Source organism: Cataglyphis hispanica, chromosome 8 (assembly GCF_021464435.1).
Source record: "Cataglyphis hispanica isolate Lineage 1 chromosome 8, ULB_Chis1_1.0, whole genome shotgun sequence".
Taxonomy (NCBI): domain Eukaryota; kingdom Metazoa; phylum Arthropoda; class Insecta; order Hymenoptera; family Formicidae; genus Cataglyphis; species Cataglyphis hispanica.
In genome coordinates this window covers 3,199,806-3,220,218 of record NC_065961.1, presented here as the reverse complement: position 1 = coordinate 3,220,218, position 20,413 = coordinate 3,199,806, and the positions used below count along the sequence as shown (strand labels likewise).

At 28.0% G+C, this 20,413-nt stretch overlaps 2 protein-coding genes across 5 annotated transcripts in view; both read left to right on the top strand.

Annotated features, from left to right (window-relative positions):
• Positions 1–492: 492 nt before the first annotated feature.
• LOC126851519 (activated Cdc42 kinase-like) lies at positions 493–6,145 on the top strand. Its single transcript, XM_050595583.1, has 2 exons — positions 493–1,491; positions 1,720–6,145. The coding sequence occupies exons 1-2, from the start codon at positions 947–949 to the stop codon at positions 2,645–2,647; spliced, it is 1,473 nt and encodes a 490-aa protein (XP_050451540.1). The 5' UTR covers positions 493–946; the 3' UTR covers positions 2,648–6,145.
• A 3,005-nt stretch (positions 6,146–9,150) lies between these two features.
• LOC126851516 (cordon-bleu protein-like 1) overlaps positions 9,151–20,413 on the top strand; it is a 29,931-nt gene continuing 18,668 nt past the window's right edge. Inside the window, exon 1 of one of the 4 annotated variants that reach the window (XM_050595574.1) lies at positions 9,151–9,403. In XM_050595574.1, the coding sequence (XP_050451531.1) occupies positions 9,264–9,403 (140 nt within the window). In that variant the 5' untranslated portion in view covers positions 9,151–9,263. Of the gene's footprint in view, positions 9,404–12,045; positions 12,467–17,306; positions 17,440–20,413 lie in introns of those variants that run through there. The other 3 variants (XM_050595577.1, XM_050595575.1, XM_050595576.1) reach the window with 3 other exon arrangements.

Genomic DNA, 20,413 nt, shown 5'->3' with positions numbered 1-20,413 from the left:
TATTTTTTATTATGAAACTGGCAATAGCTAAAAATAATTATGTTTTTCTTAATTATTGAATAAAGATCTAAGAACTATAATGGCTTTAAAATAATATAGTTGTATTTGTAAAAATATTTGTAAAAAAACAATACAGAAATCTGACTGTATTTACTTATTTTATATTAATTTGAAAAGTCAAGATAATATTTTAGAATTGTTATAATTTATCTTTAAAAACAAAAATTTAAGTCGATATATAACTAAGTTTTTTTCGATTAATTAAGATAGCATTAGATTTTATAAGACAAAAAAAACATCTTTCAATGCTTGATTTGTAACATTGTAAAGTAAAAAGCAATATATATATATATATTTATTTATTTTATGTTAATTTTAGACACTTGTGTTCTATTTTGTATATATATTATAATGCAAGTTTTATAAAAATTTGATTAGTAAGAATCATTTTTTTTTTTTTTTTTTTTAAAAGGAGGGTAATTTTTTTTTTTTTACGAAGATAAATTTCAAAAGAAAAGCAATGCATTGTTCTTTTGAAATTTAAGAATATTGAAGTAAGTCATGTGTAAAAAACGCATTAAACGTAATTCTTATTGCACTAAACACTGCAACGAGTATCAAGTATTGCCGTTGATCTCTTAATAGTTGAGTCTTATTCAAGGTAGTTGGTATACAATATCAAAGATGAAGAGAGAGAGAGAGAGAGAAAAAGAGACTGAAAGATAGAAAAGGGATACAAATGTGCGTGCATGCGCGAGAGAGAGAAAGAGAGAAAACGAGTGAGAGTTCATTTAGCATTTCCATATCCATAGTTTCCGTCGATTCTCTTATTTTTGTTTAATTTTATTTCTTCTCTCCTCGTATCTATCCCCTCCCGCGACATGTTCAGGCTACTCTGTCGGAAGAAGCCAAAGAAGTATACAACAGCTTGGTGGAGACGCCGACAATGGAGAGTCCTGGAGATACGAATCCGTTACGCATGTTACGCTCTGGATTACCTATAGTGAGGCCTAGAATTCGAGGAAACAAGCATGCTACTCTAACTCATCCGATGTCGTCGGAGGATGCGTCCAGTGAGCATACCTTCCACGTCGAGATGCATCATAGCGGTGCAAAGACTCTGCCTAAAGTTCGTGCATCTCCTCCGCTTCACACAATCCTGTCTCTGCCACAATCGCGCATTCTCGAGAGACATCACTCCACCTTGGAAATAGAGAACAATCAAAATCAGAATAATGTCGACGAGAATCCGATACCTTTGCCACCTAGAGATCGCTCCAAAACTCTTCAGCCCAAGTCCAGCTTGCCGCGACATCAGAGGAAACATCCTTTGATCATACCTGGAGGCGGTGTCACTAGAACGCTGGCTAAAATGGCAGTGACCACATCGACTTTGGAGGATCAAGTAGATGGGCATTTTACGTTACAAAATTCATCGATTGCTGGGACATCGTTACAAGATAATTATTCCCCAGAAGACTCTATTAATGGGTGAGTTTCAATGATTCTCTGAAAAATAATATAAGTTTATATACTTAAATTTTATGACATACGCTGATGTTGAAAATGTATAGGATCTAATATTTTATTTAAACAAAGAAGATGTAGCATATTCATGTGCCAAAATTATAATTATAGTGGTTTAGACTATAAAATTGAATAATTTATTTATATTATTTAGTATATATGACATGTAACTCGAATACTCCAAACTTTTAGCCCAGAAGAGTTCGAGCAACGCATAGATTTTGAGCTAGCCGCATTAGATTCTTTACCCACTGAGGAAAGCCGATTTCGACGATGTAGCGTGATCTCGGAAGATCTGTTGGAATTCTCGGATAATTTAATCGACTGCAGCGATGTATCGGATTTGCATCAAAATGTTTCCGAAACGAACAATGATGATCAATCAAGCAATTCATTGGTTGACAATTTACGCAAGAAAATTAGCGTCGAATCGAAATCCACAAATTTTGCGTCCAAGATACAAGAAAATGTAGAAGCGGATTTAAGTCGAAATCCAACATCAACTAATTCCGTAGGACCGAAAGATTGGAGTAAAATGGATTCCTTGCCAGCTGAAACGCAACTTCCTATAATACATCAACATACTTTACTAAATTATACACCACAAACGAATCACGCGTATGCAGAAGAAATTTCTTCCAAGTTTGAAACTGTTCAATGCGAGGAACCATTAATATATATTAGTTCGAACGATGATTTTCATCCGACTTCTCTTTCGAAAGTTTATCTCTTATCCAACGAAAAGACATCGAGTCATGTGAGCGACCTATCACGACAATCGGATCATGTCTCTTGCGAAGATTTGCTAGAGTTCGCCTGCGATGGACCAAACACGCGAAGAACACGTGGACCCCACAATGGAGAGCAGTCTGATGAGGTGCGAATCATGATGAAAATGCTGCACAAGCAGTCAACCCCGGAATCCTGTATTGCCGCATTGAACGTCACCGAGTGGGATGTTTTGGCAGCAATTAAGCTGGAGCAACTTCAAGGGCTTCTAAAAAAAGAAAATAATTTCGTTGGTCTCGAAGACTGCAAAGTGATGCTGAACCAGTGCGGTGGTGACGTCGTTAAAGCGGCCGCGTTATTGCGAAGTACGGAAGACACTGCTGCGGTTTAGAGTGATTTCGACCAATTATCATAAAAAGCAATAATTGATAAAGAATAGATGAGGATTGATTAAACAGTTTTGAGATTATACCTTCTAAATCTGATTCTATTTAATGATATTGGAAACATTCTTCTTTTCAAAATATCTTTCCTTTTGCAATCTTGCAATTTAAAAAAATACATATTTCTATTTCTAAGCTAAAATATTAATATTAATAATATTAATTTAAAAATAAATTTTTATTCTTTAATTATCAATATTATTATTACTTTACACAATCGCTATTGTTATGTCTTAATGCAGATATAATTCTCTTATACATTATATTTTAATGTCAATTATAAGAGCGACCAATATAATAAATCAAATAGAAAGTATGATAGTTTTACACAACAGAACGAAATGAAACTATTTATCTATTTATCTGCCTATCTATTTTGCAGTCTATTTATCAATCTATCTATCTATTTATCTAGGAAAATACGGAAAAAAAGAGAAAACGCGTGTGTCTGTTGAAAGTTCTTAATTTTATATAAGAAGTATAAACTTAAAACTTTGAAATCTTCGTATTTATAAGGAACATATAAATTTTTAAAATTAGTTCCATTGATGGAAATATTTGTTTTTGACAGACTTGGCTAGAAATGGAAATATGGGATGGAAATATATTTAGAAAAAGTTATTTTAATTGTTTAAATATGTATATAGGAACATTTAGTATGAGCTTTAAATTTGACTGAAGAAAGAACTAATAATGTCAGATTGGATTGAGTTATACATTTTTCATATATGTCCTTAACAGTAACTAATACAAAGAGAAACAAAAAGAGTGAGAAGAGTCGGAAAAAGAGAGATCCTTTGACAAATTTTTATAAAATTTTTTCTTTATATGTAGAAATGTAGATGAAGTAAACAGATATGTGTGTTTTTGACGTGCTTTATATTATCTACAAAGTTTGCAAGGTTAAACAATAATTAGTATTAATATATCTCAAATGTTAACGAGAAAAACTAGTTTTTTGTTAAACTCAATAAGTAAAGCAATGTTGATTGTATCTTTTTTACACGCGAATGCAATGTGATAATTTGCACAATAAGGATCTAAAATCTGTAATTAAACAAAAATGTAGTCAATACATTTTTTTTATATGGAAATGTTTATAAAACTATGTATTATATGTGTGTGTTTGTTTGTGTGTGTGATGAAATTAGGGCTATGACCATAAATTTTTACAGATCTGAATAATACTTATATAAATTTATTATGATTTATTTTATAAAATATATTTATCTACTTTTTATGTGTTTATGTTGTTTCTAAAACGCACATTATTTTTCGATTTGAATATACGCACATATGGCATATTTATACATATACATAGGTGCATATATGATATGTGCACGTATTTGTATACAAATAGACATATATAATATTTAATTAACAATAAGTGTTATAAGTATACACAAGACAATCATTTTATAATATTTATGCATTTGGAATTACACCGCTCAATAATTTTTATAAATGAATAAAACAACATAAGTCGAATTAGGAAGAAATCTAGATTACTGACTTGCCGTATGTTGCGTTTTATAATTCTAATAAAAATTAACATTTATTTATAAAAACTATTTTATCATATTTTTTCGATATTATATTTTAATTTTTTACGGAGAATTATTATCAGAGTATGATATTAATCAAATTGCACCTTTCATTCATCAAGTTCAGTTAAATGTTCTAATGTTTTCAATTAAGCATCTAATACAACGAATAATTGGAATAGCTCTTCTTCTTAATTAACCGATGTAAATGTAAAAACATATAGGGATTGATAATGCAGCAAAGTTTCAATTTAAGATTAATAGTTATAAGAATTTTTACATTTTTTTAAATATAATATGGCAGGGGTTAAATGAATATCAAAATTATTCTTAGATTTGAAAATTATTTGGTAGATTTTTTAATAATTTATTTTACAACTTTTTGGCAATAAATCTTATATTTAACTGAATGTGAAGATTTTAAACTATAATTGCGACATATAATAAATTTTCTTTTTTAAAGACTTATGAAAGCCTTAACAATATAATTAACTTTGATTGGAACAAAATTTCTATAACAGATTACATACTATATATATATATATATATAGCCACACATAACTATAATATGATAAATATATAAATTAATTTTTTTAGTAACTTTAATCATAACGTTTTCAGAAATGATGGAGCAATTTGGAAATCGGATATATGTACTTATATGCACATGTAACAAATCAGCGATATTATTATTTATTTTTACAAAATCATATTCAAATTATTTGGCAGAAATATGCAAGTAATTTTGAAAACATTTTGAACAAATCGCAAAAAATATCGAAATTAATAAAAATTACATTAATAATAAGTGTATATTAAAATGATAATAATTAAAATTAAGTCAATGTTATATTTCTCTAGCAAAAAAAGGAAGCATAATGAGATATGTAAAATATAAGCCAGGGGTCTCAAGTCTCAAACAGCAGTCTCCCAGATCAAACATATATGGCTCATCTTCCATAAGATTTTATGGAAGATTTTATGGAAAGATTTTATGGAAACAATAGATGAAGGGGATAAAGATAGTTTTTTGGTGGTGTTTAATAAAGAATTCGTGACTCTGCGAAGCATACTGATACACTTATACACGCATGTATGAATTAAAAGATTTGTCTAAGATCGTAAAGAATAGGAGTATCCACACTTTCCCCTACTTCTATTGTGGCCCGCTGACATATTGAGTTTGAGACACCTTGTATAAGCGACTAGTAATTTTTTATATATGTTGAATTTTGGCCGTATACATTTGCGAAATGATTTTCGTATAAGATTACTATATAGCATTAAAATCTTGAACCTGAAATAAATAATATTACTCTTACTGTAGATTAAAGTTAGGAGAGGAAAGAATACTATTCAGAAATAATAAAATTAGAAGAAAAATATTATATTAATTGAAATATTTAATACACAAAAATGACATGAATCTGTGCAATCAAATCCATTTATTCGTGAGTGTGTATTAGGCATACATTTTAGATGTACATTTATTTTAAGGACTTTACAAAATATAAATTAAATCCATTTTTATTTTCAGCGTTTTAATTTATCAATTTAAATATTACAAAACAGTATTTCAATATTTCAGTACCAAGAATGTATTATAAATCTGATGTAATAATTTTACGGAGTAACTGCTATATTACATCTAATATTAGTCAGAATTCAGCATACATTAAAAATGCTTAGTCTCAAATTGTTTAAAGCAAATACATTTGATTTTTTCTAATTTGACGAAAGTTAAGTGTTTTCTATAATCATTTTTTGATACCCAATTTTTGTAAAGCAGACTTTGTAAGGTGTTTGTACGTCTTTATATTATTACGCGCGGAGCCAAAAAAAAATGTTTTTATATGTGCTGTATTTGTAATAACATATACACATACATATATATATATTATATATACATATTGATAAGTCTAACTGATTTTATTTTATCCTATCTTATATTATAGAGTTAACTTATATAAGAAAAAAGGAAAAGAATTTGCAAAGAATACATGTAAGATATACATACATACATACATACATATGTATGTACGTGTGCTTGCAAGTGTAAGGGAAAACGCGCAGGCACTTCTAGTAAACTTAAACGTGGCTGTTGTCTTTAATTAAAATAATTATTTTTTTGTTTATTATTCTAAAATTTGACAAATAGGATTTTTAATTTGCTTTAGATTGTTTTCTTTATTATATTAAACGATAAATAGCAATTCAATATAAATGATATAAGAATTATACAGTTTACTTGTGCTTCCGCTTAGCACGATATTCGTCGGCATTTTTCTTTATTTTCTGACAAACATTATGTGTTGCATGGCAACAAGTCGCCCTGCTGGTCTGGCTGGAGCATCCTAGCGGTCAGTGTAACATAACTGCACTTGCTTCTGCCGTATCGCATCAACCTGTGCAAGCTTGTGGCATTACTGTGCACTTCTTTATATACTATTTTAAAAAAAATATTTTATTCAATTTAAATTATATGTAATTTAATTCTCACAGTTGGATAGATTCAATTTCATTAATTCAAATAGTATATATTATTCGTATATATTTATTATATCGCTATTAAAAACATCTTTTTTACTGTTTATTGAATTAAATCATAAGAAATATGAGACAAAAAAAATGCACAGACACATTAGTTCTATGTATATGTGTGTGTATTGGATATCCTAACTTAATGGTACAATCGAGAAGATAATATATCTGAAAAAATAAGTCAAAAATGTAAAGTAAAATATTTTTGTATAAGACTGTTTCTCTAAGAAAATTGATTTTAAAATTTGAGGAATTAAATAGCGGTTTTTTTTTTATTTGTATGATTTTTAGTAATTTTATATTATCTTTTTATTTTGATAGTAATTATTATAAATAATATATTAATATAAAGGTACAACATTTTCCATTTGGTAAAACAATTTAACTTATACTGATAAGAGAAAGAGAGAAAGAGAGAAGTGTTGTGTACAAAATGTCTCTAGATAAATTGTGTATTTTCAATAGAGAATTTTTTCAATAGAGAATTTTTTCAATAATCGAGATAAATTTGATAATGTGTAATATAAAGTTGTTAAAGATTATTCAAGATTATTAAATAAGTAATAAGTTGCATAATATATATTTTAATTTTTACAGTTAATTTTATTGAAAATAAACCTCGTATGAAAAAAAATTTATTCTACATTTTTTAATTATTATTATTATATATATATATATATATATATATATATATATATATATATATATATAGAATTATTATCTTTCTATACTACTAGTTACGAGATAATATTAATAGCGCGAAAAATTTCAAGAAATATAGGAGACAAATTACATGTAATTCGCGGTTTTCTCATCATACTACAAGCAGGTGTAGCTGCTTAAACGTAGCTTAACAGGACTAGTGACTACATTATACTTGGATGTATGTATATTTGTGTGTATAGACGAATCATATATTTCCGGTTTGACTGACCGGTTCCTCATGTTAGTCTAACATCAACGGAACCTATATTTACATTGGAATGGACGTTCTTATGTAGCATATAGATACGGTACGGAACAGCTGATTGAGATGAGATTTATGCCAGATGAAGTCTGTATACATGTGCTGCATCTACTGAAATAAATCTACATATTTTAAGAAATTCAATAATTATTATTCTTAATAATTATTATTCTCAATAATTATTACTCTAGATATTTATTTTTATGTACACTTATATTTATTAAATTATAAAATATATTTTTTGTTTAATTACTTCGTATACTCATATGATTTTATTTATATGTATTATCGCTAGAAATAGTTAGAAAAGAAATATGTTTATCTTTCATTTTACGATAATGTCATTTAATAGTCAATTTATAGTCACATTTGTCAATGCAATCAATGAAATATGAAGCCATTTGAATTGCAGAGTTATAGAAATAAAAATTTATGTCGTAATATATTTTGTACATACATTTTGTTTTAAGAATATTATTGCTTACATTAATTAAATATTATAATTTTATATATATATATATATATATATATATATAGTATATAGTATATATATATATATATATATATATATATATATATATATATATGTATATATGTGTGCGCGTCTGTATATCTGCATCTGTAAAGATGTATGTACATGTATGTATGTATGCATATGTATACATGTCAATCTTGCATCTATACGTGCATCGCTGTAATGAGTCTCAAAGATCGATGATTCCAAATTTTGAGAGTTGATAAATAAATATTATTCTCGTTTGTGCGTGACATAAGTTTGACGAGGGGAAAAAGGTTATTTGATAAAAATATATGCGGGATTCCAAAGGACGGAGACGATGCTCCCGTAATTTTCGTGGGGGTCATTATCACTGAGCGCACTTGCGCCCGAGGAAAGATTCTGAACGCAGCGTTCAGTACAGTTATAACGTCGGTACAAGGCTGACGTCTTGTGTTCTTCTCGTGAGAGTTCGCACGATAAAATCGTTGCACTTTTTTCTCAATAATCGCACACTATAATCATCCCAACAGAACATATCTTATAATCGTCTCGACGGAAATTGAGCTTATACAAGAAGTAAAAAAAGGAATCGTAGAAAAATTTTGTTCTAACCGAAACATCGATCATTTATCGACTCGTTAAATACATTAATGAATTGTTAATAACTGTAATAATTACTCTAACAAGTGTCATATTTAAATCGGCATAATATATTGCGTTTATACGTATTCATTAATATACGTATGTAAGATTGTACTACGTGCCGAGTGTGTCGAATACAAAAATTGATATTGATCAATATCGCGGATTTTATTGATTTATTTTATGCATATTCTGATTTTTTTCAAGTATTGCATTCTCTAAGAGATTGTTAAAGGTGTTCGAGGATTCGTCATATAAAAAAATATGGAGAAGGACAACGGGCAGTGATTTGAAAGAAACAGTTTGTTAGAGATCAAAATGCGATTGTATAATGATTACGAGTTCGTGAAGACGTAAAGACAGCCGAGAAGATGTTGTGCCTGAAAAAACGAAGGACCTACAGCTTCACACAGGGTGTTTGCGCGGCAATTCCGAGACGGTCTAAAAAGGATAATAATAACTATGAAAAATCCTTCAACATGACTATTATGACGCTACCGCGTAAGAACAGGTGAGTCACTTTTACTGTTTGTAATTAAAAATCATTCAGTATAGTCGGAAGTATCTCGTTATTCTGTTTCCGGCAAAAATCTATGTAATATGAATTATTTTTGTATGTTTAATTTGATATATAGTTTTATAGAAGCTGATTCTAGCGCTACATCTCCGATGGAAACAAAAATGCATATTCAGCTGAAAATATACGAATGCATACGATTGACCTTAAATTTGTAAGAGAGAAAACAAAAAATTTTAAATTAAAGATGTAAAATTCTGAAAAAAATCTCATTTGCATGAAATTGAAATGTTTGTTTCAAATAGATATACATACTTTTGAAGAATTTTTTAGTATAAATAAAATTCAGATAATGTTTGTTTATTTTATGTTATTTTTTGAAACAAACGAAAAATTTTTAGGCATTTATGACAAAAGTATATAATTGTGAGGGGAAAGAGAAAAGCAAAGAAAGATTCGTTACGTTGCATTTTCTAATTAATTATTACAATCGCTAAACAACGGTATTGTTCCTACATGTTTATTGCACTAAAGCATGTACGCGCATGCTGCGTGTGTAAAACCATGCTTTGAGAAGGTAGATTTGAATACAGTCATTAGTTCTTGCTACCGTTAGAGATGGTACAAGAGACAAGAGAAATAACGTAAATTATAATTGCAAAATTACATTGCGTAAAGTTATTAACTGTCTTTTATCCTTTCGCTATCGACAATCTCAAGGCTGTCAGTTTTTCATTCGAAATTATCTCTTTCGTCTCACATACATCACGCGCGCCGCACCGCGTACTAAATCATATTATCCTTAAAAACATATGTTATAATTTCCGCTTTCGTTTGAATAAATCATTTTTGACCTATAGTTATATATAAATATATTTTAAAAAATTAAAACAGATATATTTAAACAATTCAAATTTCTCTCGCTCTCATATATTAATGTAATCATTTTTTAATGCAGATTTTATTTAATAATTAAAAAGTCGACTTTTATTTGATGAAAATTTGTTACATTAAATATCCATACACAGATTTATACAACACATACACGTGTATATATGTATAGATATACGTTTAGATATATATATATATATATATATATATATATATATATATATATATATATATCAATAAAAAGTATTGTTTGATTTTTATTTATTAATTAGATTAAATTTAATATTTATTGTAAAATTATTGTATATATATATACAACTGTTATATACGTGTACACTTGTACAAATGTGTCTTTAGTTATTATATTATCGTGTTTTGAAATTATCCTTGATGAAATTATCCTTAACCTGAATATAATCTTAATTGATTCTTCCGCTCATCGTAACAGCTTCTTTTAAAAGCTTTTATATGAGTCATATTTAAGATTATGCAAGATTTCACCTTATCAGACTGCATTTCCTTTTCTTAATCTTTCGTACGGATTATCCTATTCTAAAAGTTTCTTCGGAATAGTGTTAGTATAAATGAGAAAGATATTATATACATATAATAGAATTAAAACGGTTTGCGATTTGTCAAATAATCAAAGCTACGATTTTTCTACGTCCACGAATTTTCCTCGCTCAAGATCATATGATGCATATCATAAAAGAATAAAATAATAATAATATAAAAAAAAGAACAAAGTTTTTTTTATGATTACATCGCATAATTAGAATTGACATTTGCTTTCTTAATTATTTATTAATTATTTATTATGTCGAGCAATGCTACTATAAACAATCATATATTCATGATAAAATAAATAAAACCCAACTTGATATAAAGGTTTTAGTTATCGCCTATTTATTATAAAGTATTAACGATTGAAACTCTAAAATAAGATTCAAATATAAATTGTCAATGAGAAATTTAATATTGCATACAATTTACATTCGCACATTATACGTACATATTTTAATAATTATTGCCATATCATTACTTTTGTACTTGTTGTCAAGAGGCTATCGCGTTTTTAAAAAAATTTTTTTTAGTATGATCTTTTTTTTCAATTTACATAACTTTTATTTGATAGGTTCTATAAGTTAATTAATTATTGTTAACAATTAAAGTTTACAATCTTATCAATGAGTGTGAATAAAAATATATTTTATCAAAAAAAAATATGTATGAATAATTATACATAATTATATAGCTAATATATTCGGCAATATTAAAAATATCCTATTACCTAATAGAAATAGAATAATTAAATTTTTGTACTTATACAATTAAACTTTTATTTTTAACGCTATTTTTAATTATACATAATTATAAAATATATATAATATAAAATTTTATATAAAATTTTTTTTCACATTTTTGGCTTATTTTTAAAGAATCGTCTCTTTCCAGTTATATTACAGGTTTGTAAATAAAAAGGTCGATATAATTCTGAGGGTAATATTATATATTTTTTATATATTATTCTAGCATCGCATATGCCGATAGAATCCGGCAAACGGCCGGAATCGAATCGAGCAGCTGATTTGTCATGAGTGCTGTAAGAGCGTCGGCCCCGTCGTTACGCACGAACGCGCCCGAGGGTAGCCGAACGGCGGCGTAGCCTACCGAAGACGCGACGGCTGGTCGCACGACAACGGTTGGGAGGGAGGGTGGTGGGGTAGGGGGTAACGGCGGCGAAAATTGCTGAAGTGTTCCGGCGCGCGAAAGCCGTTACTCGTCGGTCAGTCGCGAAGCGACAGTTTGCGCGTTGGTGTTTTTGGCAAAGCACGTGCGCACGATGCACTGTGCCTTTCGGCCGTGATCGAGGTTTTGGTGCGATCGTTATTCGTGAATTTGTGCGCGTTACATTGTACGGCATCCGGCGATATCGTTACGTCGCATAATTAACGAGTAGAGTTTTATAATTCAGGTTGTTGCCGTGCGACATCTTTTTCTTGCCGGAAATGCGCGCGGCCGTTTAAAAGTCGTCGTAACAATATTGCGTTTATTACGGAACAGTGATAGTGCGACAAGACTGGAATTTAACGATGATCGGATCATTCAACGGAATTGCAAAGTCACTCGTGAATGATATAACAGTTATGAGATTTGAGCTTTAAGGTGAGAAAGTATTTTTGAAATCGCACGATTTAATTTAGAATACTATTATTAATAGTCAAGACAATATATGTGTGGGTCAATACGCTTTATTATAAATCGGAAAGAGATGTGGAAATAGTAAAAGTGTATCGAGTATTTAAATATTGTATAAATTGAGTATATTTAAATATTTCAAAATGCTTGTTTTACAACAATGAGATATCATACTTCGAGGAAGATAAATATTATGATTACTTTTGCTATATAAACTTCATGATGTGACAACGTGGCATTTACAGACAATTACGCAAACCGTATTCGTTAAGAAAACACGATAGATATGGTGACGTTTGACACATAAACGATCTCCAAATATATTTCGAGGTGTAGTTTACGAGGATGATATGAGGCGTTATGATATCACATTCATGTGATATTAAGATCTAAATCTTAGATTACAGAAGAAATAGCATAGCATTTGATATAGCTTATTATCTCGTTCGAACACGAGTTATTCATTAAGTCGCCAAGGTAACGCAAATAATAAAATATGCCAGGTACTTGAGCGATATACATATATTATCGAGCCGATATTATTCAGGCCTGTCTTACAATTTGCATTATTCGAAATAATTGTTTTATTGTTTATTGCACAATGAAGATATTTAAGAATAATTTTTACAGGCTATGCATTTTTTTATAAAATATATTATTAAAATTGTCTTATCAAGATATTTCTCTTATTCTCCGTATTAAAAATAATAATTATTAATGTGTTTAAAATATTATTTTAATATTACATAATATATTCAATAATATAATTAATATAAATAATTTTTAATACGTAAAAAAAAACAGGTTTTTTATTTTACTTTTCATACAATTAAATATATAACATATTTTAAAATATTTTATAATTTTATATGTATAATATAATTTATATAATATATAAACAAATATTTTTTTTTAATTTTATTTTACTTTTTTTATACAATTTATATAAGAAACATGTGTATTTGAAGCACTTTTACTCATTGCAGTAATGTCAAAAAAAGGATCTAAAAAGACATAGGTTTTGCTGGATAAGAATTGATAGAAATATATATGGAATAAATTCTAAAATTTATATACATTGCTGGCACTAAAAAAAAAACTCGTCTCAATTTGCTTCTCTCGGCAATCGTTAATAAACATCACATTAAACGTGCACTTTGAATTGATTCATTCGCTTTAATAATTACAGGAGAATTCGATGAATGATATAACGATAATCTTTGAGCGCAATAAATCTAAGATTTTTTTATTACAATCATAATCTAATATTAATCTTAGAACGCAATAAATCCAAGATTCTTTTATTACGATCATATCATTTTTACAATATTTGTTTATGCATCACGCCTTTAAATTAAATAGTCCTTTGTTTATCTCATATTCAAATGCGGCTCAATCTTTGCTTTCGTTTTTCATGAAATCCATGAATTTCGGGAAAATTCCTTGATGTATTATGTAGTTTAATATAACCTAACATATTTTTATTCTTAAATCTTATGTTCGAACAGTGTTTATCGTATTTATCTTAAAGTCTTTATATTAATAGTTCGTAAAAAATATTCGTAACATTCTTCGTTCTTCATGAAATTTGATAAGTTTTGCTTTTTTTTAAAATTATATTTGTCCAATACTATGTTAAAAGGAATTGATTATACTTATTACATTTTTGGATTATACTGTTTATTTACATTTTTTTACGATGCTTAACGAAAGAGAAATCATGAAATAAGATCCGTACACATAACGCTGTTATTTAGGCGAGCATATCCGTCAACCATGCGTCGGATATAGCCAAATATATTAGCCATATTATATTACTAGTCGCATCACGGTGGTGTATGTTCGTTTAACGAATGGTGTTGATTAATTGTAAATGAATTTTATTTAATAATTCCGCTTTCGTTGAGTAGAGAAAAAATAGCGTAGGACTATTCGATTTATTTTTTATCATTATTACTCCTTACTTACAATTAGTGAAAGGGATTTAATTAATATCTTATATAACATAAACAAAATGCTTCGTTTATCTCAATCGCCTGAAATATTTTTATTGCTTTTGATGATACGAAAAATGTTCAAGGAAAAAGCCGAGGGAACAACTACGATAATAGGAGAATTATTTCGAAGGGACAATTATGATAACAGAAAGAAAATTTTTTTGCTTCTTTTTTAAAAGGTCTAAAATTTTTAGTCAAGATTATTTTTTTAAATATAACCATTTTTTATCGCTGACATCATGGAAGGAGTTTAATAATCTATGATAATATGAGCATCAAATGATCTTGAATATGAAAATTTATGTTTTTTAACAAAAAAATTTATTTTAGAATGTTTAAAGGTATTCAGAATGACGTCCATCGACTTTAATACATTTTTAATTATTCTAATGTGATGGAATTACATGCTTTAAGATACAGTGATATCTTTTTGCATGCAATTGTTATGTAATATCTGATGTACATAAATTCCTTTTGATATTTATAAACAGTATATCAACATTCCTTGAAAACATGCGAAAACGAATTCTTCAAGTATATAATTCTATCACAGAAATGGAAAGCAAAAATTTTATTTATTTTTAAATAATTTTAAAAAATTTTATTTATTATTATTTATTTTTTAGATTCGAAAATGTATGAAGTCGGTGGACATTATTTTAAATATCTTTCAAAATAAATTTTTGTGATGAAAGACATAAATTTTTAACTGTTTCGTTTTCCTTCAACATATGTAATCTCCATATTCAATATTATCTGAAATCATATTATCATAAATTATTGGACTCTTTTCGATGTTAGCTATAAAGCGACGTAAATAAAAATGGTTCTATTAAAAAAAAAAAAAAAACTAATCTTGATCTTGAAATTTTTTAGGCTAAAGAATTTCAAGAAAAAAAGCAACTTTTATATTATCATAATTGCCTTCTTGAACAGTGTAACTTTTTCCTCAGACTTTTTTTCGGAAAAAACAATAGAAATATCAATCCGGATATGTAAATATTAAACAACCTCTATGTATGTATGTATGTATATGTATATATATATATATATATATATATATATATATATATATATACTTAGATTAATGTTTTATTAATATAAAGATTTTATTAATATAAAGATTTCTTAGCTTTGATATTTGTATTAATACTTTTATTACTTTATCAATTAAGTTTTATTAAATATGAGTATACACTTAATTTTACACACATTATACATAATTTATGTTATACACAATCGTGCAAGAATCACATCTAATAACTCTGGAATAAAAGCAAAAATAAAAGACACGCACACACAAACACACATATATCGAAATTAATATTTACATTATTAAGGAAGAAACTTTATTTCAATAAAATATAATATAGATACTCTCTCGAGATATTTGATCGAAATCATATTTGTGATTGCGATCGACTCGAAAAAGATTTCTTGCGAGCATTCTTTGCTCTATAATATTCAAATATGACGTCATGCTTTAATATTGACTGATACTGCGCGCTTATCGGCGCCTCGTTTCTTTGTGTTCAAATTACACAATTTTTATTTATGGTCGATAAACACTCTGATTCTCAATGAGAAAATCGCAGATAACGTGTTTGTTTTTTGATCGCCATAATCTCATCGCCGCGCCATTAGAAAAACAGTTGTAAGAAATTTTAATTACCTTTTCTTGATTCTGACTGCCGTTGCTAATTTTCGCTAAATAAATACCAACGTTATGCGATTTTATTGCACTGTAATTACTAATATAAAGAAGTCTTCCACAGGGAATTGTATAGTGAGTTTATTGCTATTTCGATCTTTGAAAATTAATGATGTAACATCAATGTTTCTTTTTTAAATTATCTCACGATTGCGCGGTATTTATATTAAATATATAGATGTTTTAAAATTGCTTTTTTATTGTGTAATCATATTATACAATTAAACAACATTTTTATGCAACTTGTCATATTAATAAAATTGAAAATTTAATTTACTTGATATGTTAATCAGTTTTCATCATCTTACATAAATCACAGATGTAAACATATTTTATAGACACATATTTTTTGGATTAAATTAAATTTAATATCATTCTGTTCTACTAAAGATCGTATTACTATTATTTGATTAATTTTCTTCTTTATAAAATGCTTTATTTTAGTGCGAGTATTAGTAATTGTTAAAAAAATTATCTTTTTATTTTTCAATTTGAGATCATTTATTCTTTCATAAAAATGTAAAAATAGCGATAACTCTTATATAGATTGCATATAAACTGATAAAAAAAAAAATTAATTTTAATATTGGCCGAATTGAGTTTTTCGGAAATTAGTGTATCCTTGTTCAGATTTAAAAAAAGAATATCAAATGACGCATTTTATTGTGCTGAGCCCTTCTATCATAAGCATATCGCGACGCCTCAACAATCTTAACACGTCCATGATCACATTAATTTTTACGACACGCCCAAATCGACTCGTGTGCGTACAAATTGCACACGCATGTAAAGCGCTTGTCTTGTTCATCCACGAAATAGAATAAATTACCTTTAGCTCGACCTTGATCGTGCAAATCGCGCGTCGCAACACCTCGCAGAAGCAACAATTACGTTGTAAACGGATGCGATTCGCGTAGAATATAGATGATGATGATGACATAGTTTGTTATATGGCCTTTCCTCCTGGATCGGTTGTTCGATCGATCGATCGCTTGTGCGCGAGTCGACTAGAGGCGAAAGAAAACAGAAAAATACTCCAGCGACATTGCAAGGTTGCATTGGTGGATCGCGATGATGCAATTCATGACGAGACCTGCCGTCTTCTCGTGACTTGTAAATCCGTAATAGCTGCTTATTTCTCAGTGTCAAACAGATACGCCTTACGAGAGTTGCGTCTCGCGAGAGTTTCGTTGATATTCTTGATGACGATTTCAAAATACTGATCTGACAAGGTAACATGACATTAATAATAAGAAATATTCAATGACGTTACTTATAATATTATATTTGACACGTTTTAATTGAACTATCTTGTTGCTAAAAAATTCATATATACAAGGATATTTATTCCAAGTTATTGGATGTCTCAAATTTTTTAAAAACTACGATGCATCCTTTAAATCAAAATCTATTAATTTTTTTGAATAAGGTATGGATTAATTTGGTGAAAAATCGGAAGAATTGTCGAAAGAAAGGGAATTATAGTTAGGAAAATTATATATGTACAAAAATTTTATGTTTTTGTGTATTTATTTTTGCAACAAAATTTATAAAGAAATAGGTAAATTTTTTAGAATAACTTGATATTTTAACTGTAGAGGATTATGTATTAGAATAAGAAAATCCTCAAAAATTTATTTAAATAAATCATTGAACAGAGATAAAAATAAATAAATAATTAATTAAATAATAAATAATAATGAATCAATTGTTAATTGAATCTGGTTGTTAATTGTCCTAATAATATGAAAGTACTTTTTAAATTTAAATCAAAATTTTTTTTATTATATGTTTATTTTTAAAAATAAATTACAAAAATTAAAGTTATTTTTTTATACAATCTTCTGCACTTAAATGCAACATTTTCAATACTTAGGTAACTATAATAAGTGTTCTTTAGCGAAGTTACGCAGATGACAAGTGTAATATGCTCAACACGAAGTGTTCCAACTGTGACACAATGTCGCATTGCGCAGTACAATAAAAAATAAAACCCCAGTACAACCTTTCAGTGTAAAATCTTCCAATATTACTATTTCAATATAACATTTTTAAAAAAAATTTGATGTTTAATAATAATTTTGATGTTTATTATAATAATATACTTATTAATTTTTTTATTTTTGCATAGCTAATTTTTTAGCTATTGTTTTACACATTGCAATAATATTTATTATAAATATATTTGAAATGAGCTTAATTTCACAAGTTTAAATTATTAGAAATTACAATTTCTTTATATTTTTTTATTATTATACAATAGAGTGATTATACATTAGTGTTATACATTTTTTAGAAATATCTATTTTTTTGTTTTATTAAAAAAAAATATATACAAACATTTGAGATATTTGATTGAACGCGCAGCACATAAATAAATTTCGATTTATATTGAATTATCTTTGTATATAAATAGATACGCGAATTCTTCGTGTCATATCTGTTTCAGGTGTCTGTCTGTGTGTATGTTTTTGTTCGATTTTGCATTTATTAGGGAAAAGGAAAGAGGAGAAGCACTCACAATCTTCTTACTTCTCTTACATGTCCTTTTTTGGTATTATCATTCTAAAAATCATTTTATCTCACATATCACTATTCTTTAATCTTATCGTCACCTGTCGCAGAAAAGAATGCTAACAATAAATTTGTTATATAAACCTACGTGTGGTTCGTATTCGAATTTTTTAGGGCCAGTAATGCCTTACAAATTTGTTGAGTGGTTAAAAATTTAATAACGCAAATTATCGCCATTAATAAAAGCACAAGAAACAGCTTTTATACAAATCTATTTGACTGAAAACAATATTTTTCTTTTTCATCACAATATTCTATTTATAACTATCTTTATAATTCATATAATCTCGCAAATTTATTAGCTGTCTTATAGCTATCTCGTATTTAGAAATCGCTTAATTGCCAATATTATTTACATATCAACTTTATTTGCATATTGTTTATGTAAAATGTAATGTATGAACATTTTTTAGCGCATAAAGAAATATTAGTGAGAAAATGTTTGTACTTTTTCCAGCAATTTTTCTTTTCAGTTAGGAATTCTTAAACGAGTTTTGAACTAATTGTTTTGATCAAAAATTTTATCAAAAGCCATTATTTATCACAATTTTAATTTTTTATATTCAAAGTCGAAACCAAAGAGATTTATATAAAATTAAATTTTATTCTGATTAACAGTAATATGTATTGTTCTTATTCAAAGTTAGGATAATTTGACATGAAAAAAAAGATTGGCTTTCAGAGAATAAAGAGCTTTGATTATTGAGAATTTTTGCAGATTTCTGTATAGTTCATTATAACATTATGAATACTTGTATAGAGAGATTTATAAGTCTCTTTATCATACTCACTTTGTTTAACGTCAGTTACTGGCGAGTTATGGAAGAGTTAATGGCAAGAGATGCATGATGAGATGATTGTGAAAAATCTGAAAGGTCAGATAGAAAGCGGAAGTAGCAAATCCCGTAAAGGAAAGTGACTCTCGTGAATGCCACGAGAGAATATGGCAAATAATCTTCACCTTGAATGAAACAATACTCGTCTTTTTTTATAAAAGAGACGAGCTCTTTTCTCTCTCTTCTTTCTCGCGCTCGGACTCTTATCTCCTGTTCTTTAAAAAGATCTGATTAAAGGCACTATCATCATTTGTTTTTTTTTTTTTTTGTTTATCTGTTTGTCCGTCCATTTACATCTTGGCAATATCTTCCAGAACGTTTCCAGCACTTGATTTTACAAATGTGTCCAAGTGTACAACAATGTATCTAACATGATAATTGACTAATCTTTATTTTAGATATTTGGTTTTGTACATTCGTCCTTTTTGGTTTCAATTAGCGCGTTTTGGCTTTTATTTGCAATTTGATTCCTTTCCTTTAGTGTATTTATGTGATTATACATATACGTGTGTGTTTATGTGTGTGCGTTTTAATTTACTCATTATTGTCGCAGTTTACCTTTACATCCGTGGTCTCTGTGCTAAATAATACTAGTAATACCGGATATCTTATATTGTGATGGGATGTATGCTTATACTTTAATATGTATGTCACATTCTACTTTAAAATCACATGCCCTACATAACACGTTAATATCACTTTAATGTATCCGAAAGTGGCAAGAAAAGTTGATTATCGAAGTCAGGTATTATAAATCGTGAATTACGATTACCCAGTTTGCTGTTCCAGATATTTA

Excerpts from the sequence above, each read along its gene's own strand:
- LOC126851519 (XM_050595583.1), top strand. The coding sequence starts at position 947 with ATGGAGAGTCCTGGAGATACGAATCCGTTACGCATGTTACGCTCTGGA. Across the intron at positions 1,492-1,719 it reads CCAGAAGACTCTATTAATGG|CCCAGAAGAGTTCGAGCAAC; the intron begins GTGAGTTTCAAT and ends CCAAACTTTTAG.